At 44.2% G+C, this 25,804-nt stretch overlaps 1 protein-coding gene across 2 annotated transcripts in view; it reads right to left on the bottom strand.

Annotated features, from left to right (window-relative positions):
• LOC115194265 (ATP-binding cassette sub-family A member 1) overlaps positions 1–25,804 on the bottom strand; it is a 220,755-nt gene that overhangs the window by 31,696 nt on the left and 163,255 nt on the right. For both annotated transcript variants that reach the window (XM_029753857.1, XM_029753858.1), the window contains exons 38-44: positions 24,195–24,310; positions 23,541–23,685; positions 15,834–15,957; positions 13,821–13,950; positions 12,897–13,017; positions 6,346–6,408; positions 918–1,024 (exon numbers count right to left, since the gene is read on the bottom strand). In XM_029753857.1, the coding sequence (XP_029609717.1) occupies positions 918–1,024; positions 6,346–6,408; positions 12,897–13,017; positions 13,821–13,950; positions 15,834–15,957; positions 23,541–23,685; positions 24,195–24,310 (806 nt within the window). The remainder of the gene's footprint in view (positions 1–917; positions 1,025–6,345; positions 6,409–12,896; positions 13,018–13,820; positions 13,951–15,833; positions 15,958–23,540; positions 23,686–24,194; positions 24,311–25,804) is intronic.

Here is a 25,804-nt window from a genome sequence, read left to right as displayed (position 1 = left end):
AGATGTTCTTTCTCTCTAAATATGAAAGAACACGCCCCTTTTTGAGTGTACAAGGAATTTTTGTGTTTGTTTATTTGGGTGTGTGTGTGTGTGTGTATACAGTGTATGTGTGCGCCTGAGTCTCTGTGTGTGTGTGTGCATCTGAGTCTCTGTGTGTGACAGGAGGGACAGAAAACAAGAGTGGGAGTGAGGGAGAGGGAAAGAGAGAGGGTGTGCAACAGAATGAAATATGTGGGAGATGGAGAGTGGAAGAGAGAGAATGGGGAATGTGCGAGACAGCACGTTGAAAAAATGAACAAGGACATGAGAGGACTGGAGTTGAAACGGACGAGAAAACAGAATGTACAAGAGAGGTCGAGACGTCCAGAGGGAGAGAGAGGAAGAGGGAGAGAGCAAAACCCAAAGTGAGTGAGAGCAAAAGTTGCTGAGAAAGAGTAGGACTGTGTCCCAAATGGCAGCCTATTTACTGCACAGTGCACTCATTTTGACGAGAGCCCTATGGGCCCTGTTCAAAAGTAGTGCACTATATCGGAATAGGGTGCCATTTGGAATGGGTCAGCCAATGGAAACTAGGAAAGTTAACAAAACTCCCTTAGCTCTATCCCATAAATGCGCTGCATGGTCATTCCGACGTCTGCAGTGGCCGTACAGCATTTACGGTGATACGGCCGCTGCAGAAGTCAGAGCATTCATGCTTCTTGCACTTGATAGAACAGCACAGAGCTGATGTGAAGGAAGTTGTGTTTATTATACAGGACCTCCCGCCCCCACCTCCCGTCAACCAATCATGTCAATGTGGAGCTATGTGGAGCCCTCTGCATTGTTAAAAATGTAAAAGGCGCACAACGATGTGGTACGGCGCTCAATTTGTGTGTGTGTGTGTGTGTATGTGCTAACAGCCAGTGGCTCCTCCTCACCTGTATCCGTTTAGGAAGGCCTCCCCTCCGGAGATGGAGATGTCCCCCGTCAGCATCTTGAAGGTGGTGGTTTTTCCTGCCCCGTTAATCCCCAGAAGTCCAAAGCACTATTAACACACACACACACACACACACACACACACATACACACACACACACACACACACACGAGCCCTCATTAACAAAGAACATTGGACGAAGAGATCCAAGACTTCCAATGGAGCATCTCATTACGTAACAAAAAACATAGGACGAAGATGATTCAAAGAACAAGATGCTCTACTCTACAGTTAACCTTTATTGAGGTAAAGGTATTGGTAGTAGATAATGGATTGTGAATCATTTCCTGACTGATCCAATAAATGGATTCAGTCATTCAACATACATGATTGGAATTGCACTTTTGGTACTAGTCTGTTGACTTAATATAATCGTATTGTTTGTGCTGTAGGAACTGTGTGTCGTAAGAGGCAGTGCCTGCGTCACCGTGTCAATATTATCTGAGTTATCCACACATTGAAACAAAACAAATTGACAGGAATTTATGTACACAATTACATATGGCCGTTCAGTGTCAACATTGAGTGTCTTACATTAGGAATACCACTCATACATTCAACTGTCCACACGTGACACTCACACAAACACATTAAGATGCAAAACACACACACCACTCACCTCAATCCCCCACTACAGCCACCCCCCCACATACAAACACACCAGAGCATTCTGAACACCATTTCCCCTTCTTTACCTAACCACTTAACATAACATTTCTTCCTCTTCTTCTCTCTCTGACAGAGCCCTCTTCTTCTTCCCTCTCTGACAGAGCCCTCTTCTTCTTCTTCTCTCTCTGACAGAGCCTTCTTCTTCTTTTTCTGACATAGCCCTCTTCTTCTTCTCTCTCTGACAGAGCCCTCTTCTTCTTCTTTCTCTGACAGAGCCCTCTTCTTCTTCTCTCTCTGACAGAGCCCTCTTCTTCTTCTCTCTCTGACAGAGCCCTCTTCTTCTTCTCTCTCTGACAGAGCCCTCTTCTTCTTCTTTCTCTCTGACAGAGCCCTCTTCTTCTTCTTTCTCTGACATAGCCCTCTTCTTCTTCTCTCTCTGACAGAGCCCTCTTCTTCTTCTCTCTCTGACAGAGCCCTCTTCTTCTTCTTTCTCTGACAGAGCCCTCTTCTTCTTCTCTCTCTGACAGTGCCCTCTTCTTCTTCTTTCTCTGACAGAGCCCTCTTCTTCTTCTTTCTCTGACAGAGCCCTCTTCTTCTTCTCTCTCTGACAGAGCCCTCTTCTTCTTCTCTCTCTGACAGAGCCCTCTTCTTCTTCTCTCTCTGACAGAGCCCTCTTCTTCTTCTCTCTCTGACAGAGCCCTCTTCTTCTTTCTCTCTGACAGCCCTCTTCTTCTTCTTTCTCTCTGACAGAGCCCTCTTCTTCTTCTCCTGACAGAGCCCTCTTCTTCTCTTTCTGGCAGAGCTCTCTTCTTATCTCACTGACAGAGCTCTCTTCTCTCTCTGACAGAGCTCTCTTTTTATTCTCTCTCTGACAGAGCTGATACTTCCACTTCCTCCTCCAGGGCACTTCTTCTAAAAACACACCTCCTGGTCAGGTCACCCTACTGACCCTACCTACCCTACCTAACCTACCCACCCAAACCACAGTACCCACCCACCCTACCCTACCCTACTAAGCGACAGTACCTACCCACCCTACCCTACCTAACCTAGCATACCCCACTTACCCAATCTAACTACAGTACCTACCTACCCACCCTACTCTACCTAACCTAGCATACCCCACTTACCCGACCTAACCTACAGTACCTACCTACCCACCCTACCAAACCCTACTTACCCAACCTAACCTGCAGTAACTACCCTACCCTACCTAACCTGGATACCCCACTTACCCAACCTAACCTACAGTAACTACCCACCCAACCCTACCAAACTTAGCATACCCTACTTACCCAACCTACAGTACCTACCCACCCTACCTTACCTAATCTAGCAAACCCTACTTACCCAACCTAACCTAAGGTATCTACCCACCCTACTCTACCTAACCTAGCATACACCACTTACCCAACCGACAGTAACCACCCACCCCACCCTACCTAACCTAGGATACCCTACTTACCCAACCTAACTTACATTATCTACCCACCCTACCCTACCTAACCTAGTATACCCTACTTACCCAACCTACATTAACCTACAGTATATACCCACCCTACCCTACCAAACTTAGCATACCCTACTTACCCAACCTACATTAACCTACAGTACCTACCCACCCAACCTTATTTAACCTAGCATACCCTATAACCCAACCTAACCAACAGCTCCTACCCACCACACCCTACCAAACATAGCATACCCTACTTACCCAACCTAACCAACAGCACCTACCCACCCTACCCTACCAAACATAGCATACCCTACTTACCCAACCTAACCGACAGTACCTACCCACCCTACCCTAGCATACCCTACTTACCCAACATAACCGACAATACCTACCTACCGTACCTAACCTAGCATACCCTAATTACCCAACCAACAGTACCTACCCACCTAACCCGACCTAACCTAGCATACCCTACTTACCCACACTTACCCAACCTAACCTACAGTACCTACCCACCCTACCTAACCTAGCAAACCCTACTTACCCAACCTAATCTACAGTAACTACCCACCCTACCCTACCTAACCTAGGACACCCCACTTACCCAACCTACAGTAACTACCCGACCTACCCTTCCTAATCTAGCATACCCTACTTATCCAACCTACAGTACCTACCTACCCTACCAAACCCTAGCCTACCCTACTTATCCAACCTACATTAACCTACAGTACCTACCGTACCTAAACTAGCATACCCTACTTACCCAACCTTCATTAACCTAAAGAACCTACCCACCCAACCCTACCTAACCTAGCATACCCTACTTACCCAACCTACAGTACCTACCCACCCACCCTACTCTACCTAACCTAGCAAACCCTACCTACATTAACCTACAGTACCTACCCTACCCTAACGTAACTAACCTAGCAAACCCTACTTACCTAAACAACATTAACCTAGAGTACTACCCACCCTACTCTACTTAACCTAGCATACCCTACCTACATTAACCTACAGTACCTACCCACACTACACTACCTAACCTACCCTACTTACCAAACCTAACCGACAGTACCTACCCACCCTACCCTACCTAAGCTAGCATACCCTACTTACCCAACCTAACCTACAGTACTTACTCACACTACACTACCTAACCTACCCTACTTACCCAACCTAACCGACAGTACTTACTCACACTACACTACCTAACCTACCCTACTTACCCAACCTAACCGACAGTTTCTACCCACCCTACCCAACATACTCTACTTACCCAACCTACAGTACCTACCCACACTACACTAACTAACATACCCTACCTAACCTACAGTATCTACCCACCCAACTCTACCTAACAGACCCTACTTACCCAACCTAACCAACAGTACCTATCCACCCTACCTAACCTAGCATACCCAACCTACATTAACCTACAGTACCTACCCACCCTACCCTACCTAACCTAGCAAACCCCACTTACCCAACCTAACCTACAGTACCTACCCACCCTACCTAGCATACCCTACTTACCCACCCTACCTAACCTTGCATACACTACTAACCCAACCTAACCTACAGTACCTACCCACCCTACCTAACCTAGCATACCCTACTTACCCACCCTACCTAACCTAGCATACACTACTAACCCAACCTAACCTACAGTACCTACCCACCCCAACCTAACCTACCCTACCCAACCTACCCACCCCACCTACCCAACCTAACCTACAGTACCTACCCACCCCACCTACCCAACCTAACCTACAGTACCTACCTACCCAACCTAACCTACAGTTCTACCCACCCCACCTACCCAACCTAACCTACAGTACCTACCCACCCCACCTACCCAACCTAACCTACAGTACCTACCCACCCCACCCCACCTACCCAACCTAACCTACAGTACCTACCCACCCCACCTACCCAACCTAACCTACAGTACCTACCTACCCCACCCCACCTACCCAACCTAATCTACAGTACCTACCCACCCCAACTACCCAACCTAACCTACAGTACCCTACCCACCCTACCCAACCTACCCACCCCACCTACCCAACCTAACCTACAGTACCTACCTACCCCACCCCACCTACCCAACCTAATCTACAGTACCTACCCACCCCAACTACCCAACCTAACCTACAGTACCCTACCCACCCTACCCAACCTACCCACCCCACCTACCCAACCTAACCTACAGTACCTACCTACCCCACCCCACCTACCCAACCTAACCTACAGTACCTACCCACCCCACCTACCCAACCTAACCTACAGTACCTACCCACCCTACCTACCCAACCTAACCTACAGTACCTACCCACCCCACCTACCCAACCTAATCTACAGTACCTACCCACCCCACCTACCCAACCTAACCTACAGTACCTACCCACCCCACCTACCCAACCTAACCTACAGTACCTACCCACCCCACCTACCCAACCTAATCTACAGTACCTACCCACCCCACCTACCCCACCTAACCTACAGTACCTACCCACCCCACCTAATCTACAGTACCTACCCACCCCACCCCACCTACCCAACCTAACCTACAGTACCTACCCACCCTACCTACCCAACCTAACCTACAGTACCTACCCACCCCACCTACCCAACCTAACCTACAGTACCTACCTACCCACCCCACCCCACCTACCCAACCTAACCTACAGTACCTACCCACCCCACCCCACCTACCCAACCTAACCTACAGTACCTACCCACCCCACCCCACCAACCTAACCTACAGTACCTACCCACCCACCTACCCAACCTAACCTAACCTACAGTACCTACCCAACCTACCCACACTACCTCACACACTAACCACCCTGCCCAACCTAACCTACCCAACGAACCATTGAGTTTATCGATCCATTCTTGTTTCCGAACCCTGTCCTGTGAAAGTGTGGTGGCAAGACGAAGCTGGGGTGTAAATAATGCATGAAACAAACTATGAGATTCAGTCATATTCCGCTGGCATTTACATTCAGTTTGTGGTAAACAGGGCGAGGAGAATACACCCCTCCGCGTGTGTACGTGTCAGCATCGGAGATCCTGTTGAAATCAAAGAGTTCTGGGATGTGAGTGTTTGTGTATGAGAGCGAGAGAACGAGAGAGAAAACGAAAGAGAAAGAAAGAGGGAGAGAAAGTATTGAGCATGAGATGGATCAGGGATTTTTCCCCTTGGTATCAACTTATTTGTGTGTGTGTGTGTGTGTGTGTGTGTGTGTGTGTGTGTGTGTGTGTGTGTGTGTGTGTGTGTGTGTGTGTGGCTCACCTCTGCGGCTGGAACGCCCACACACACCCTGTCCACAGCAGGAATCTTCTTCCCCGAGTACACCTGCAAGGAACAGACGGCATAATTAATCAGAGGGAGGTAAGAGGCGAGGGAACGAGAGGCCTCCCCTCTCTGGACACGGATCCCAATGGCATTCTATTCCCTATACAGTGCAGTACATTTGGCCAGAGCCCAAGTAGTGGACTAATAAGTAGGGTGCCATTAGGGAAGCAGTCTTAGCCTCAGGTGGAGTCTGCTACTCACTACACTCTGTTTAAATTCATTATACCTCAGATAAAAATAACCTTCATCAACTAGTATTTTGTGTATCATGTCATTCAGTCCATCTTACTTTTTCGCAATAAGTTGGTTTGCATTTCAAAACAATATAATTACCCCTTCCCCTCCCCACAAAAAGCCCAATCGTAGCCTATTACCACTTTCAAAAACAAAGAGACATGGTTGGTTATAGTTGGTTAAAATCACATGACGCACACCAGATGAGGTTATCAGTGTCTCCGGGGGATGTCATCGGAAACACTTATCTTCTCTCGTTTTCACTACAAGACATAGAAACCCGTCGTTTTCATGTGGTGCTGGAGATGCTGAATTTGATGTTGAAAAAAGGGTCCTTTCTCTTTAATGCACATAACATAAGACAGTGGATAAAGGTGTGAAATAAGAACATTAGACTGCATACTTGGGCCTACGGGGCAATCTGAGGCTCAGTCAGGGGCGGACTTAGTGATTGGGAAGCCCCCAGGCAGAGGCCAGTCTGAGGCCTGATGGTACTGTAAGTCTACCACTGGGCTCAGTAACCCATTGACAGTTTACACGGAGAGTACAAAGAGTACAACAGTTTGGTATTCTCCGTAGGATTCCGACTCCCGCCTAGATCTTGTAGAAAACTGCAGATTAGAATGTGTCTGGGTTTCACTGCTCCTAGCCTGCAAACTAACTCTCCATTTGGTGTTGGAATTTAAATTTAACCGTTTTTTCTTCTTCTTCCCGAGCAAATATCAAATCTCAGCCGCAGAGGTGCAGCCCAAGCAGGCTACTCACTCACCTTCCTCCAACAAGTCAAAATTCTCGAGTCGGGCATCATCGACGCTGCTGTTGCGAGTAGCGGTAAACAAACCGACACTTAGACTAGTAAAATGGGTTCGGGAGTGTACAAATAACCGAGCAATTGTCAACAAAATGAAGCACTTAGCATGTCAAGCAACATTTCCACCTCGGGCCGACCACGAGGAGCGAGTTTGAAGTGGTTTCAAAGGGAAGTTAGATGTATTTTTCTGTGTAAGAAAAAAAAACAGAAGCTTTACAAGGTTCTTGGCAGGTCTGGCAATTGAGATCTCATTCAGCACTCGACAGGAAGGACGGACGCAGCTCTACTCTCCTTGGGGGATGGATTCCAGGATAATTGTGTCATTTGTATTTCTGTCTACCTCTTCTCAGGTCTGAATCATACAACGTAAGAGACCCACGGGGGCATAATGGCATCCTGTAATGACATCATTATGGTCGATAATTGATGTCTGCTCTGGTTGTAAAGAAGTCGGGGACCTAACGCACGTCAAATGCTCTGCTGGTCTATCTGTCTGCCAGCCAGCCTGTCTGTCTGCACATCCATCTACAGTATTTATATCTACAGGATCTATCTATAGTATTTATAGCTCTATCTATGTGTCTCTGGATTTTCCTCTGACCAGCCCTTTCCTTTCCATGTAATGCAGGTGCTATGAGTTAGTAGTACAATGGACATGAGGAGTAAATGCATGTTTTATGTCCACTTCCTGGTCATTGCTACGTTAAAATGAGTATATGACTGTGGGCAGGCCAGGGTATGTTAAACGTGTGCATGAGCTACTCTCTGGATTCATGAGACACCTTTACAATTCCATTCATCTTTGGAAGAAGGTACTTGAATATTGAATGAATATTGGGCCATGAAACACCTAATTACAGCAAGTCTTTCTCTTCCGGGTCAGCGTGTGTATTTGGAGCAGTGCCAATGGGGCCAAAATTAAGTTACAACCTTTTGGTGCAGTGAAACACTTGGTTTGTAAGTAAATGATTAAGAATCAACTTTAACTGCTCTCTAGTAGCCAACCCTTCCCCACTCTTTCAACGGAGGTGTTCCAAGTGGTACCCTATTCCCTTTATAGTGCACTACTTGACAAGGGTTCTGGTAAAAAGCAGTGCACTATATAGGGGAATAGGGTGCCATTTGAGATGCAGGCAATGCAACCTCGACAACAAGAGCCCCCCCAGTGCCAGTTCAAGCCTGACAAACAACAATGTCTTATTCATCGCTGTGATAGCGTGTCAAATGTGCATCATGTTTGCTTAAAAGCCCAGGGGGCATGCACTGTTGTTGGGGACTTGGAAATGCTACTCCCCTGGATTGCATGCTACTTTGGGATTAGCGTGCTGCGCCACAGCACTGGTACAACACTAGTAGAAGAAGTAAAAGTTCCTATCCTAACAAGCATAATAGCTGTCGAGGTGGTGGCCAGTTAATCAGATGAGACAGCTGAGAAAATCTGATGCTGCTCGACGGACCACACACACACTGTTTGGAGAGAGCAAGGAGTCTGTATTTTCTGACCCCAACAGCTGGGGTCACAAGCCTGGCTGGGAGACACAAAACAAAGGGCTAAACTAGTGCTTCACTTTTTCGTGAAACACATGATATTAAAGGGACATTACACTTTCAAATCAAAGTATGTCAGAACTTTTCAGACCTCTAAATTATTCTAATGTCAAGATGAAATCAAGTCCCAAAACACAACTTTTGAGGTCTGAAACCATCTGACTAACTTGAATGTATTTGTGAAATGTCTCTAAGTTGTTGTTGTTTAACATCCGGTTACCCGGCACTTCAGTAATTGAAATTTCACAGTAAACAGTGTGAAAAATGGTCACCTCTCGCACACAAACAACACTGACAGATCACATAAATATTTGATGAATCATCAGAAATAATTCTAGAAGTAATTATATCAACGGTAAAATCGAAATGATACAGTATGTATCTGCCAAGCACTGAGCTCACGTCCTAATATGGATACCGTATTCACATGACTCCTATAACATCAAACAGCTGTCACAGGCAGTGCGGCATAAGAAAGTTTCTCTCCTAGTTTCTGAGTGACTGGAAGGTCACGGTAACAGCGCGGGGCGTGTTAGTGCTAACTGGAGGACGTGCTGTCATAACGGAACCCATCGATTACGCCGCCATGGTAACAGCTAACCCAGAGGTTAAACTAACCCATGAGGCCGCCGCGGCCGTTGTTGGGAGGTAAATGGTTCTTCCTGAGTGAAGGAAGAGAAGGAGGAGGAGGCATCTGACAGATGATTGATGGGCTGTCAATCGCTTGAGAGAGATGCTCAGATTTATGGCGAGACCAAGGTGGTGCGGCGGTTGAGGTGGCGCACTCATTGATCAATTCGTTATCTGCACTCTATGGCTGGATTGCACCAGTTGTGGTGGGAGGCGATGGGAGCACTCTCTGTATCTTCCAACCGATATAAATCAAATCATATGTTGAGGCACCTTGAAGAGCTTTGTGGTTTTGTGTCGTTCTCCACATGTTTCAGTGTCACTGTCAGTACTACAATAGCGAACCCAAAAACAGATGCATGACAACAAAACGGATGGGTCTATAATTGAACCTCGATAGGAAGGTACAGTGGTACTCTGCTGTTGTGACGCTCACCACTTCCTGTCTGACAAGGGATGTCATAAAGGTGAATCGTACTGTACATACAGTTGAAGTCAGATGTTTACATACACCTTAGCCAAATACATTTAAACCCAGTTTTTCACAATTCCTGACATTTAATCCTAGTAAAAATTCCCTGTGTTAGTTCAGTTAGGATCACCACTTTATTTTAAGAATGTGAAATATCAGAAACATTGTAGAGAGAATGATTTTTCAGCTTTTATTTATTTTCAGTACATTCCCAGTGGGTCAGAAGTTTACATACACTCAATTAGTATTTGGTAGCATTGCCTTTAAATTGTTTAACTTGGGTCAAACGTTTCAGGTAGCCTTCCACAAGCTTCCCACAATAAGTTGGGTGAATTTTGGCCCATTCCTCCTGACAGAGCTGGTGTAACTGAGTCAGGTTTGTAGGCCTCCTTGCTCATACACGCTTTTTCAGCTCTGCCTACAAATTGTCTATAGGATTGAGGTCAGGGCTTTGTGATGGCCACTCCAATACCTTGACTTTGTTGTCCTTAAGCCAGTTTGCCACAACTTTGGAAGTATGCTGGGGTCATTGTCCATTTGGAAGATCCATTTGCGATCAAGCTTTAACTTCCTGACTGATGTCTTGAGATGTTGCTTCAATATATCCACATCATTTTCTTTCCTCATGATGCCATCTATTTTGTGAAGTGCACCAGTCCCTCCTGCAGCAAAGCACCCCCACAACATGATGCTGCCACCCCCGTGCTTCACGGTTGGGATGGTGTTCTTCGGCTTGCAAGCATCCCCCTTTTCCCTGCAAACATAACGATGGTCATTATGGCCAAACAGTTCTATTGTTGTTTCATCAGACCAGAGGATATTTCTCCAAAAAGTATGATCTTTGTCCCCATGTGCAGTTGCAAATCGCAGTCTGGCTTTTTTAATGGCGGTTTTGGAGCAGTGTCTTCTTTCTTGCGGAGCGGCCTTTCAGGTTATGTTGATATAGGACTCGTTTTACTGTGGATATAGATACTTTTGTACCTGTTTTCTCCAGCATCTTCACAAGGTCCTTTGCTGTTGTTCTTGGATTGATTTGCACTTTTCGCACCAAAGTACGCTCATCTCTAGGAGACAGAACACGTCTCCTTCCTGAGTGGTATGATGGCTGTGTGGTCCTATGGTGTTCATACTTGTGTACGATTATTTGTACAGATCAATGTGGTACCTTCAGCCGTTTGGAAATTGCTCCCAAGGATGAACCAGACTTTTGGAGGTCTACAATTCCTGGCTGATTTCTTTTGATTTTCCCATGATGTCAAGCAAAGAAGCACTAAGTTTGAAGGTAGGCCTTGAAATACATCCACAGGTACACCTACAATTGACTCAAATTATGTCAATTAGCCTATCAGAAGCTTCTAAAGCCATGACATCATTTTCTGGAAATTTCCAAGCTGTTTAAAGGCACAGTCAACTTACTGTACGTTAACTTCTGACCCACTGGAATTGTGATACAGTGAATTATAAGTGAAATAATCTGTCTGTAAACAATTGTTGGAAAAATGACTTGTGTCATGCACAAAGCAGATGTCCTAACTGACTTGCCAAAACTATAGTTTGTTAACAAGAAATTTGTGGAGTGGTTAGAAAACGAGTTTTAATGACTCCAACCTAAGTGTATGTAAACTTCCGACTTCAGCTGTAGCTCTAAGCTAACTTATCACAGGTTACAGAATGTGAAACAAGACGAGACAAGACCTTATGAAGTTACTTTGTCTGCTGTGGGCGGCAATACATCATCCAGTCCCAACTGTTTTTTTCAAAGCTAGATTGTTAATTACCTCGGAGTGTGAGTGAGTGTATCCGTGAGAGATTGAGGGGGAAAGATGGAGTGGGTGAGATGACGCGAGATGACAAGGGAGGGTTTGAAGAGACGTCAAGTTTGGACAGATGTCGACGAAGGGTTGTTTGCCGCGGCGACGCTTCCTGCCGCCACGAGCTCGAGAGAAGAACATCTGGCCTCGGCCAGGGTGTTAATCTGGGCGTGATTAAGTGGCCTCCGTTACCCGGTATGCCGTGCAGCACTCGCATGCTCATTTGCAGAAAAACCTTTGAGGGAGGGGGGGACGAGAGTTGTTGGGCTTAGCGGCGCAGAGAGAGAGCGAGAGAGAGAGATCTCATCAGTGTTGCCTCACAGAAAATCCATACCCCTCCCTTCCTTCACACACTTCTCCCCACACTCCCAATGTGTCCGTGGAGTGTGGAGTGACTACAGCTGCACCTCGCCAGCCTGCAGCATACTGTGACAGATTAACGACACCCAAGTATCAAAGGAAAGGGAGGAGGATACCAACAGACACAGCTGGGGTAAACGTTCAGAACTTCAGAATATTGCAGATAGAAATGTAGCTAAGCAACCTGTCATATGCTACATAACAGGAAATATAGTATACTTACTTACTTTCTTGTGTTCTTATTTCGCGTGTGTTTTTGTTCTATCTTATGTTTTTTTTAGTATTACATTGTTATGGACTACTGCATTGTTGGGGTTACAGCTGGCATGAAAGTCATTTCACTGTGCGTGTGATATTGAAACTTGAAATCATATTTGTTAGATTTTTTTGTAATGTCATGTCCTGAACAGACCCTAGGCCTTGAGCATTGAGGCCCCTGGATCATATTCACTAGGAATAAAACAGAAGCACAAAGGCTGAAACTGAGAGGGACTACCTGATCTTGTCCAATAATAAAACGCTTTCTGTTTTCCATTGGGAAATGTTTCGCTACAGTATGCACTAACGAATATAACCGTGATGTTGCTACCACTAAGTGTGGTAGTAAACGGTGGTACTGTACCTTAGAAAGATCGCAGATTCTCAGCAGGTCTTTCTCAGAGCCACCTTTATGGATGCGTGCACGTTCCCGTGCCACGTCCACATCTTCGTCCTCCTCGGAGAATGACTCTCCAGAAATCAGTCTGGAGAAAAAGAAGGATTCAAAAACACCCACACATTCTCACCACATTCCCATAAAGCCAACAATACAAATCCCAAATGATGACCACCTGTTAATACACTACATGATCAAAAGTATGTGGACACCTGCTCGTCGAACATCTCATTTCAATATCATGGGCATTAATATGGAGTTGGTCCCTCCTTTGCTACTATAACAGCCTCCACTCCTCTGGGAAGGCTTTACACTAGATGTTGGAACATTATTGAAGGACTTGCTTCCATTCAGCCACAAAAGCATTAGTGAGGTCGGGCAGTGATGTCGGGCGATTAGGCCTGGCTTGCAGTCGGCGTTCCAATTCAGCTCAAAGGCGTTTGATGGGGTTGAGGTCAGGGCTCTGTGCAGGCCAGTCAAGTTCTTCCACACTTCATCCACCAAACCCAAATTCGTCCGTCTGACTGCCAGATGTTGAAGCATGATTCATCACACTTCATCAGAATGCGTTTCCACTGCTCCAGAGTCCAATGGTGGCGAGCTTTACAACACTTCAGCCGACTCTTGGCATTGCGCATGGTGATCTTAGTCTTGTGTCCGGCTGCTCGGCCATGGAAACCTATTTCATGAAGCTCCTGACTAACAGTTCTCGTGCCAGAGGCAGTTTGGAACTCGGTAATGTTTGTTGCAACCGAGGACAGACAATTTTTACGCCCTCCACGCTTCAGCACTCGGCGGTCCCATTCTATGAGCTTGTGTGGCCTACCACTTCGCGGCTGAGCCGCTGTAGCTCCTAATTACGAACCAAAGTTATTATTATTCTACTCTTGCCTGGGTTTGTAGCAGAACTTATATTGGATAAGGAGAGTGATGGTGAACATGACTGCCCCCTGGATGGCCATGGCACAGAGGTTCTTCCCCACCATGTCCCAGCTGAGGGGGTCCTGGTAACGGTCTTCCCCTGGGAGAGACAAAAAACACAGTTCTTCATCAAGAGAAACATAATGTTTGTAACTGCTATGTATCATAATCACGTTGGACGGGTGTCACTGGAACTCAATGGTAATGGTCTAAATCTCAGCGGCTCAGAACCACTGACTGACACTCATAGAGCTGCCTTCCACCGTAATCAGTGGGAGACATCTGAACAAATGCACTTTATTCTAAATGGGAGCCCTTTCACTAATATAGATGTTTGTTTAAAGCTGACAGCAACTGACTATCTCTCTCTCCTCCCTATTTCTCCCTCTCTGTGCTGGAGGCATGATGGACAGAAACGGAAGTGTTCAGTCTCATTCTCCAGCAAATAGGCCCTCTCCAGACTAGCCTTTTAAGTTGTGATTGCTTTCCTCATTACCTTTGTCGCTGCAAATGATTCTCTAACGGCTATTTCCTGCCACATCTATTCCCCAGATAAAGCCTTTGCTCCCGCCATTCATGTGTCTCTCTGCCTCTAAATCTCCCCTGTGTACATATTCCCTTTTGTTTTCTACATTTTGTGTTGAGAACGAAGGGCTACGGTCGCGTTATTGGTCAAATGTAAGTCCCCTTAAGGGACTAAAAGCTGCTTTTTGGTAATGATGTAGCAACACATAAGAAGTGTACTGCAAAAGGCACTATGTAACGGTATGAAGAAGATGGTGTGAAAGCATTGTATAAGTAGAGGACTACTTTTAAAGTAGCTAAGCTATTGGCGTTTGGCTAATCTTAAACCCAAAATGTTCTCTACCAAATGTTACATTAGTATGTAGCAAGTGGAACGTTTGCACCTGTTATTCTGAATAAAATATTGAAAGACAACACCAAAGCTAAAGCCATGACATCATCTTTCTTTACAGCATACTTTCTTTTCCTCGTACCACTCAGCTTCATTTGACCTTTCGTCCTACCACTTACGTTTAATTCCATCTAGCTAGGAGGGGAACGCTTTGCACCGACTAACCTTTGTTCTTTGCTGTTACCCATAGTAATATAATACTACTACTAATAATATATGCCACTATTATCCAAAGCAGTTTACAGTACAGTGAGTGCAAACATATACACTGAGTATACAAAACATAGAAAAAGGTGAAAGCTATGATCCCTTATTGATGTCACTGGTTAAATCCACTTCAATCAGTGTAGATGAAGGGGAGGAGACAGGTTAAAGAAGGATTTTTAAGCCTTTGAGACAATTGTGACATGGATTGTGTATGCGTGCCATTCAGTGGGTGAATGGGCAAGACAAAAGATTTAAGTGCCTTTGAACGAGGCATGGTAGTAAGTGCCAGGCACATCAGTTTGTGTCGAGAACTGCATTGCTACTGGGTTTTTCACGCTCAACAGTTTCCTGTGTGTATCAAGAATGGTCTCCCACCCAAAGAACATCCAGCCAACTTGACACAACTATGGGAAGCATTGGAGTCAACATGGGCCAGCATCCTTGTGGAACGCTTTCGACACCTAGTAGAGTCCATTCCCCAAAGAATTGAGACTGTTCTGAAGGCAAAAAACAGTTGTGGATGGACAACAATTTACAAATAAAATGTACTGACACTGTCAGTGTCATTTCGCAGTTTAGTTGTTCATATTACAGTTATGAATTCAAATTTAAAATGGTAATGTGTAATTAAAAGTACAATGTTATTCAGTTGGAGTGTAATGGTAGTATACTGTATATATAATATACTAAAAGACTGAAAAAAACAATTCATTTAAAGTACAATTTTAATACGTGTGTTGGAGTGTAATGATAGTATACAGATCTCTGCAGATATAGATACAGTATATGTTAAAAAAGTTTGATTTGAATAGTTTCACCATCCTTCGATTTACTCCGAAGGTGGTTGGGTGGATGCTCACCAAAGCTTTCGTACAAGGTGGCCATAGCCTGGTTCTTGCCCATGTCGATGAGCCCTCGACCCAGACAGAAGTGCGGAAAAATCAGCAGCACCTGCTTCACAATACCATTGATTTTCGAGATGTTCTGTGGGAGAAAAAAACAAAAAACAGAAAAACAACAACAATGCATTAGCGACGCATAAATGGTATTTAGAAAGACTGCTAGACATAAGGGCAGATTGGTATTAGGGGTGACACGTGACAGAGAACCCGCTGGATGCGTCTGTGTTGTGCCCAACAAGGCACGAGTCTGTCGAGTGACCTGAGGGAAGCAGCGGGTTTGGAACCCCCGGCGGCGGTAAAAGAGTGTTCGTGGAGTTTCGAGTTCTCCGACACTCGCCAGATAATTAAAGCACATCATCCATGCTTGCTCATCAGCGGAGGCACACTGCGTGCTTGAGTGGGGCGCCAAATGACATGGAAATGAGCCTCGGCTTCTTGACTCGTTATTAAGGGGCACGCTTTCTCGCTCAGTGATGTCTCTCTCACCCGCGTAATGTGAGGGCAGGAACAGCTGCTCACACATACAGATGGAAACTTTCTCATCTCAAGCCCCGAGACTTTGAAAGATGAACACATTCAGAGTGATATACACACCCACTTCTCACTTTCCCACTTGCAATAAAATACAAACCTACAGGCACACAGTCACACTATCGCACAAATTCACAGCCATCTTATTGGCTGTTTAATTACTTAGGTTAGGCCCGTTCATATCTGGTCCTTCCTGATTAAGCCACCCCTGAAATCCCTTCTCCTCCCTGTGGCTATACTGCGGAACGATGGCGCCTTTTAAAGCACACAAGCCCTAATTAATTAAGTGAAGAAGGAATGAAAGACAGCCAGACTGCACTGACTACTACAACGCCAGTCTCAGCTCTCCACATCGCTTTCATTACAGAGGATTGAGGGAATAAAGAGAGGGGGGAGAGTGAATCAGAGGGATAGATGAATAGAGAGAGAATGAGAGAGATGGAGGAAAGATATTGCCACTTCTGCCTGTTCTAAAGCAAGGTTATGCATAATGCATACGTTTGGTCTCAGGAAAGTCTTCAAAGACACTAGCGTATATTGAGAAAAACCATAAATTCTCTGTTTCCTCTTTTGGTAGGCAAAAAGTGCCATGCATTTCTTAACATGGTGCAATGTGGGGCGGCAGATGAGAACGACAGATGGCACCTTATCGTTGTCAGATTTATTCATGGAGAGTTGTTGCTTTGCAATGTTTTCCTCTAGTTTGAGGAATGGCATCAATGAAAGGATTTACTTGGTCTGCAACTCAATGACTTGTAGATTCAATCAATTGTGGTTCACACACACTGTTTCTGCTATATTTTAAGCACAGGTGTGGTTTAGAGGCACTACCCAATGGCAATGTCCACAGAGAGCTTTTGCAGCATGTTGGATGTGAAGCAGTGAACACCTGTCATACAATCTTAGAAAAAAGGGTTCCAAAGGGGTTCTTCAGCTGTCCCCATAGGAGTACCCTTTTTGGTACCAGGTAGAACCCTTTTTGGTTCCATGTAAGAACCCATTTGGAGAACCAAAAAGGGTTCTTCAATGGGGACAGCCGAAGAACCGTTTTAGGTTCTAGATAGCACCTTTTTTTCTAAGATAGTAGAGAAAACATTCAGGATGAATTTAGCAGTACAGTTTCCTTCATCTGTTATGGATGGAATTGGGCTCTTTGGTCATGGATGGTAACTTACTACCGTCATCATTAAAACAAATTTGGTTTAGGACTTCATGTATGACGTCTGGGTATACAGCAGTAATAATGTAGCTCAACTTCAAGTAAATATGTTATCTTCTCCTAATGGCCAAACTTAAGCTACAGATCAAAGGTTAGAGTTGGAAAGTTACAGCTAGTTTACATGCAGCAGTAATCTGAGCATTTCTGCCAGGGAGTAACTGGGCAGTCCAGGCCTAATTTCCCTGCAGGCAAGTATGAATGCAAAACAAAAATACCTAATTGATTATGGTGTCACAGCTAACTCTCAAATGTCAAGCAATATGTCTGCCAATTCATCTCGGTCTTATTGAACTTCTACCTGTTTTCTCAAAGACTTAAGGCACACGCTAGCCAACTAAAATGTCAAGCGGGATATCTTGGCTAATAATCTTGCCATCCATATAATGTATCACATAGTTACTTTTTATTTTCAATGCTAAGAAGCTCAATTTGAATATATCTGGTCATATCAACACATTCTGGGCCTATTCCTACTGAACTATATGTGAAAGTGTTAATCGGCATGGTCAAACTTCAAGAAGCTGGCAAAAGGCTAAAAGAGCCTGAATTTAGAAACATAAGTGAATTGGGAAAAATTAAATAATAAAAGCAAACCAATGACCTTGTGCAGCCGAGGGTCCATTTGTCATCGAGAAAGATTTGAAGAAATAGAGACCTAATTGGAGATCAATATGTGAAATAACAGATCTTCTCTCGACTGGGTGTTTATCAAGGAGATCAAAGAGGTTTTTAGGCAATGATGAAACGCTTGACAATTTTCTTCAAAGTTTGCGCTATATGCCTATAAATCATCTCTGAATGGGTTCTGAAGGGGAAAAATCTCCAAGGCTCTCGTCTGACCCATTTTGCTTTAGTGTTCATATTCCCCAAGCATCGCCTCCATCTTCACCGGAGGGACTTCCGAAAAGGAAAATATATGGCTGGAAGCGTCGTGGGGATTGCGACCGTTAGCTGATTTCTCAAACTAGATGTGTAAAGGGAATTAAATTGAAACTTCATAATCAGTAATGTACAATACATCCCAAATGGAATGTAACATAGTACAGCACTGTATATACAAAACACTATATTATACACTAAAAGATGTGGACAGCTGATAAACACACATTTTCCTGTATTTAAACACATATCACTCCCACCACCACCCACACACATCACTACGCCAAAGCATGTCACCTCAAAGCATATAGCGCACTACAGTTAAACTACATCATGTCCCTGACTAATACAGCCCCATCGACTTCCTCCCTCCCGACTCACTCTGCCCCTAGCCTGGCCAGATCCATGCCCTACAGGCTTGTCTGAGTGGCTAGCGGCTGGTCTATTGACTCAGGTGCTGTCTCATGTATGCAAGGCAGGCTGCGATTGATGCGATGCTCAGGTAGCATGGGGAGGGGGGATCTTCCATGCTCTCTCGCTCAGTCTCCAGATAAAACTGGGACATAAAGTACTAAATGTGATGCTGTAGTGTGCTTTGCTTTTGTCTCAAGATTTGGCATTTTTTTTAAATATTCCCTCTAGACTACCAGTCATCGTCCCATATTCACTTTGCTATTCACTTTGACCTTCAGTGGAGAAATAAATGAACGAAGAGAACTTCAACTACGCTGTTCCCATTTTAGCTCTCGTCGCAGCACAGGGTGGAAGCGAAGGAATAAAAGCATGAAAGCGTGGAAATAGAGACGACGGAGAAAGATCGAGCTGCCAGGTATCTCAATACAACCTGTCGCGCTTAACTGTGTGTGTGTGTGTGTGTGTGTGTGGGGGGGGGGGGGGGGGGGGGGGGGGGTCTTGTGCATTCTTATCTATGTCGGACATTTTGGCTCCTCTCTGTTCATCGGGTTTATCAGAACAGAACAGAGGAAATGTGGAAACAGACAACATCCCGGCATGTCGCAGCCTATTTTTCCAGGCGGTCCAACAGTGACAGTTCAACTCTGACAGTCGATTGGTAGGATAAGTGATGCATCAGTCCGGGACCGTGGCCAACTACAGGGCTCGTATCTGCATTGACATCCCCAGGAGTGATAGCTGGGCTGTTATTGTCCCCTGTCTGACATGTCTCAATTGACCCTCAGAGCTACACTACACAGCAAGCTTTCCAATACACTAGGCAAATGCCCTTGACAAGGAAGAGCCTGGTAAGTCACTCTCACAAATTGGCAGTGACCGGCACGGGCTCCATTATTATTGCCAGAGCCCCTTATGAATGAGATTCGCCAAAACAATACTGATAAATATATGGGAAAACAAGTGACAACAAAAATATGATTTTGTTTGATGGGGAGGTTGTCAGCGGAAAGACAAACCAGAAACAAATCAATGATGAACGACGGCAATGGCAATAATGAAATCTCCATGCAAATGAGGTTGTCTGGTGATGTAAAAAGGAGACCGCCGACATTAAGCTATGTCTGAGAAACCAGAGAGGGTGGAGAGAAGATGAATGTTCAAAGGACAGGAGCATATGACAAAGTCAGTGAAGCCAAGATATTGCTCAGGTTGGAGTGGAGATTAGAGTTAGCTGACTTTTGAAGTGGAAGCTCAGATGGGGGAACCTGATGTCGCAACTTGTCGGAGTGAAGTGCTTACAACACACTCTCACTCGCACACACACGCACACGCACACAAATACATGGATAAGCACCAGTGGCGGTCAGTGCCGTTTAAGATGAGGTAGTACAATTTCGTTTTTTTCATGAGCATGGCCTTATTTCTATTACCATATTGGATGACTGTCATTCATATTCCATTCACCCAGTTCAATGTAACAGTGATAGATTTAGGCTAGTACATGATATTCAAATTTTCCCTATACCCATCATGAGGTTGCTACAACATAGTCTACGAACGAAACTTTACAAGGTAGGTGCACACAGGTCGTGAGAAACATTTGAGGTGACGCATGGACAGACAGTGACACAGTCAATACCACCTTGCACACTTCCGCTTGCCTCTAGCTGATATAGGGTGTGATCATTAGTCCAACAGGTGTAAAGGAGAGTTTCTATTGGACAAATTCAGGTACTGTATGTTTATTCTCGTTTTGTTACGTTTAAGAACATGTTTTCAACAGAATCGTCGGAATGAATACACCCCGATCATGTGTAAACACAGTTTCATAAGAGCCACGTCATATTCCTTCTTGCATCTATGCGCTCTCCTCCTCTCACCTTTTCCCTTCGTCGCTTGTGGACGTCAATGCACAACACATCAGCTGTATGTGACCAGGTGAAAAAACCTTTCCAAGCCAAACCATATCATAACCGCTACACGCAGCCTACATCGTTGTCAGCATATTAGCTAAAGTAACGTCATAGTCTACATAGCTAATAGAACTAACGTGTTAGTAAACCTGCTACAATCATGCAGTAACGCTACAGTGTGCAGTCAATAAGCAGTTCAGCACTTACACCGGCGGGCCCTGGTGGCAATAAATTAGTAAAACCAAAAGCTTTCCTTGACTTGGAAGAGTTCCAGTGTTGTGTTGGATAGTCATAGCCAGCTAGCTAACATAGCATCCCTCTGTTTGAGCAGGGTGTTTTAGTAGGCTAAACTAGCTAGCTGCATTTGCTATCTAAAAAAATGACAAAATCTCTCTCTTGCTTCACCTTCATTTTGGAAGACATTAATTTGTTCAAAACTGTTCAACTATTGTCTTTCTCTCTCTTTGAGTCAACTACTCACAACATTTTATGCACTGCAGTGCTAGCTGTATCTTATGCTTTCAGCACTAGATTATTTCTCTGATCTTTTGATTGGGTGGACAAAATGTGGACAACATGTCAGTTCATGCTGCAAGAGCTCTGATAGGTTGGAGGCTGTCCTCCGGAAGTTGTCATAATTACTGTGTAATTCTATGGAAGGGGGTGATAACCATGAATCTCCTAGGTTTTGTATTGATGTCAATGTACCCAGAGAAGGATGGAAACTAGCTGTCCTCAGGCTACACCATGGTGCTACCCTACAGAGTGCTGTTGAGGCTACTGTAGACCGCCTTTGCAAAATAGTATGTTTTAATCGATTATTTGGCGACGTGATTATACTTAGTACAGTCTTATCATAAAAGGATAAATGGTTTTCTTTTTCTGAAAATCACTGAGGAGGTTGGTCCTCCCCTTCCTCCTCTGAGGAGCCTCCACTGATAACCACGCACACACTCACTAGGGATGTGCACACATGGATAAGCACAAATGGTCTCTCTCTCTTTCTCTCTCTCTCACACACACACACACACACACACTTGTGGCGAACGTTAAAATAATTCACGTTGGGGATTGAACTTCATCATTATAAACACATTTCAGAGCATTTCAGAGCGTAAAAAAAAAGGTTTGGACCAGGGATTTTGGCACCGCTAGATTTCCACGCATTATCTGCCCAGCAGAGCAGACACTGGGGGCCTGGTTCCAGCTTATAAAGAATGGTTAAACTAAGAAAATGTTGTCCTTAGTATAAATATACTGAACAAAAATATAAGCACAACATGCAACAATTTCAAAGATTTTACTGAGTTACATTTATATATTCGGAAATCACTAAATTTAAATTAATTAATTAGGGCCTATTCTATGGATTTCACATGACTGGGCAGGGGTGGAGCCATGGGTGGGCCTTGGAGGGCATAGGCCAACCCCGTGGCAGCCAGGCCCACCCATTGGGGAGCTAGGCCCAGCCAATCAGAATTAGTTTTTCACCACAAAGGTGCTTTATTACAGACAGAAATACTCCTCAGCACCACCACACCCCACATCAGACAATCCCACAGGTGAAGAAGCCGGATGTGAAGGTCCTGGGCTGGCGTGGTTACATGTGGTCTATGCTTGTGAGGCCGGTTGGATGTACTGCCAAATTCTCTAAAACGACATTGGCGGCAGCTTATGGTAGAGAAATTAACATTCAATTCTCTGGCAACAGCTCTGGTGGACATTCCTGCACTCAGCATGACAATTGCACACTCCCTCAAAACGTGAGACATCGGTGGCATTGTGTTGTTTGACAAAACTGCTAATTTTAAAGTGGCCTTTTATTGTCCCCAGCACAAGGTGCACCTGTGTAATGGTGGTATTAATCAGCTTCTTGATATGCCACACCTGTCAGGAGGTTGGATTATCTTGGCAAAGGAGAAATGCTCAGTAAGAGGGATGTAAACTAATATGAGCACAACATTTGAGAGAAATAAGCTTTTTGGAAAATGTATGGGATTTTTTATTTCAGCTCATGAAACATGGGACCAACATTTTACATGCTGCATTTATATTTTTGTTCAGTGTATGAGTATTCTCCATGAAGTTAACTCATTGTTATCTTGGTAAGTATTGAAACAGCCATGCTTTTGATAACTGACAATTCAGTCTAAACAAAAGCAACCATGACACTGAAAAATGGCATCTCTCACTCTACCGCTCTCATTGTTGCTATCTATCTTCTTAACTCTCTCCAGTTGTCTTTTTCTCTTAGTTACTTTCTTTATTTCTCTTTTCTCCTTCTTTGTCTTTTGATTCTCCAGGGAGAAAGGGAAGCTTTTGGTATGAATGAAAGATGGATGAAGCACATTCTACAAAGGCACAATTCTCACCTCACAATTAAACATTAAAGTGAATTTAAAATACCACCTTTGAAACTCATCGAGTGGGTTAAAAGCAAAAAAAGCAATTCCAGGAGGAAAATCTCCCTCGAAACTAGTTGAAAGCCTACACACAAATACACAGTGGTATATTGAGGAAAGGGATCAATTAGCTAGAGTGAGCAATCGTTTCTTTGATAAATGTGTGTATTTTCCTCCCAGTATGTACGGTGTCCACATTAGGACAGCCAAAAGGACACAGACACCTATCCCTTGTTACTCCGAAGCTGTCTTAATATGGACACCGTAACAATGAAGACTTAGGAAAGAGGCAACCCGCATCACCTACGTCATCAGCGAACAACTCCATGATGAAGGTGGCCACGCTCCCATTGATGCCGATGAAGAGGTTGATGCAGGTCAGCACCACGTAGGCCGTGCTGGGGACGTTGAAGATAAACGAGGCTGGGTACATCATGGGTGTGATAGACCACCTGAAAACACAGACGGTTAACTGCATAGAAGCTTCAGTTTTCATATTTGACTATTTAAACAGCACAGTATGAAATGCAACAGGGGGAGATACATGAAGAGGGGTATACAGACTTGAAGGAACAGTTTGCACTTTAACCTCATAGTCATTCTATCATTTCAAATCCAAAGTGCTGGAGTACAGAGCCAAAACAACGACAACTGTGTCACTGTCCCAATACGTTTAGAGCTCACTGGACTGTATTGACTGTGGCATACCATGTGGAAAACTGTGAATTTGAAGTTGAACAACCCTCAAATATTATTTGTAGAATGCATGAGATGTTTGCTGACTAAGCACTATGTGGGTCAACTTGACCTTCTCGTACCACAATACAAACATTTCAAACTTCTTGCTCCGTATGAACATTACATCTATAGTCCAATCACAATGTTCTTACTTCTCCTGAAACTTCTTTGAACTGAGTAAGTCAGCACATAAAAATATGGATATCATTTTGGCTCTACTTACCCATACATCATCAGTAGCAGAATCAAAGCTGGTAGGTTAGAAAGGGACACGTAGGCTTTTTGTTGGAAGCACAGGAAGATGACGATGACTATTAGACACGGGACTATGTAGTTACACTGTAATAAAGCACACAAAACCCATTAGACTGTAGTTATACTGTAATAAAGCAAGTTTAGCCCCTTATTAGACCATGTAGTTACATTGTAATAAAATACACAACCCCTTATTGGACTATGTAGTTACACTGTAATAAAATACACAAAAGCCATTAGACTGTAGTTACACTGTAATAAAATACACAACCCCTTATTGGACTATGTAGTTACACTGTAATAAAATACACAACCCCTTATTGGACTATGTAGTTACACTGTAATAAAATACACAACCCCTTATTGGACTATGTAGTTACACTGTAATAAAATACACAACCCCTTATTGGACTATGTAGTTACATTGTAATAAAATACACAACCCCTTATTGAACTATGTAGTTACACTGTAATAAAGCACACAAAAGCCATTAGACTGTAGTTACACTGTAATAAAATACACAACCCCTTATTGGACTATGTAGTTACATTGTAATAAAATACACAACCCCTTATTGAACTATGTAGTTACACCCTCTGAAAGAAAATATGTTGAACTCCAGTAAATGTCAATTCTATAGATTAGGTTTCAATTCACTTTCACAGCTACCCTCTTTCATTTGCTCATTAACAAGAGAGCAATCTATTCCCCTTCATATGAGGAGACGAGTCTGAGGCTGGCCTGACTGGACAAATCTAATGAAAACCATCTCGCAATGTACCAAACTGTAGTGCAGTTGAAGTCGGAAGTTTACATACACCTTAGCCAAATACATTTAAACCCATTTTTTCACAATTCCTGACATTTAATCCTAGTAAAAATGCCCTGTCTTAGTTCAGTTAGGATCACCACTTTATTTTAAGAATGTGAAATGTCAGAAACATTGTAGAGAGAATGATTTTTCAGCTTTTATTTATTTTCATTACATTCCCAGCGGGTCAAAAGTTTACATACACTTAATTAGTATTTGGTAGTATTGCCTTTAAATTGTTTAACTTGGGTCAAACATTTCAGGTAGCCTTCCACAAGCTTCCTACAATAAGTTGGGTGAATTTTGGCCCATTCCTCCTGACAGAGCTGGTGTAACTGAGTCAGGTTTGTAGGCCTCCTTGCTCGTACACGCTTTTTCAGTTCTGCCCTCAAATTTTCTATGGGATTGAGGTCAGGGCTTTGTGATGGCCACTCCAATACCTTGACTTTGTTGTCCTTAAGCCATTGTGCCACAACTTTGGAAGTATGCTTGGGGTCATTGTCCATTTGGAAGACCCATTTGCGACTAAGCTTTAACTTCCTGACGGACGTCTTGAGATGTTGCTTCAATATATCCACTTAATTTTCCTGCCTCATGATGCCATCTATTTTGTGAAGTGCACCAGTCCCTCCTTCAGCAAAGCACCCCCACAACATGATGCTGCCACCCCCGTGCTTCACGGTTGGGATGGTGTTCTTCGGCTTACAAGCCTCCCCCTTTTTCCTGCAAACATAACGATGGTCATTATGGCCAAAGAGTTCTATTT

Source organism: Salmo trutta, chromosome 5 (genome assembly GCF_901001165.1).
Source record: "Salmo trutta chromosome 5, fSalTru1.1, whole genome shotgun sequence".
NCBI lineage: Eukaryota > Metazoa > Chordata > Actinopteri > Salmoniformes > Salmonidae > Salmo > Salmo trutta.
This window is presented reverse-complemented; position numbering and strand designations above follow the sequence as displayed.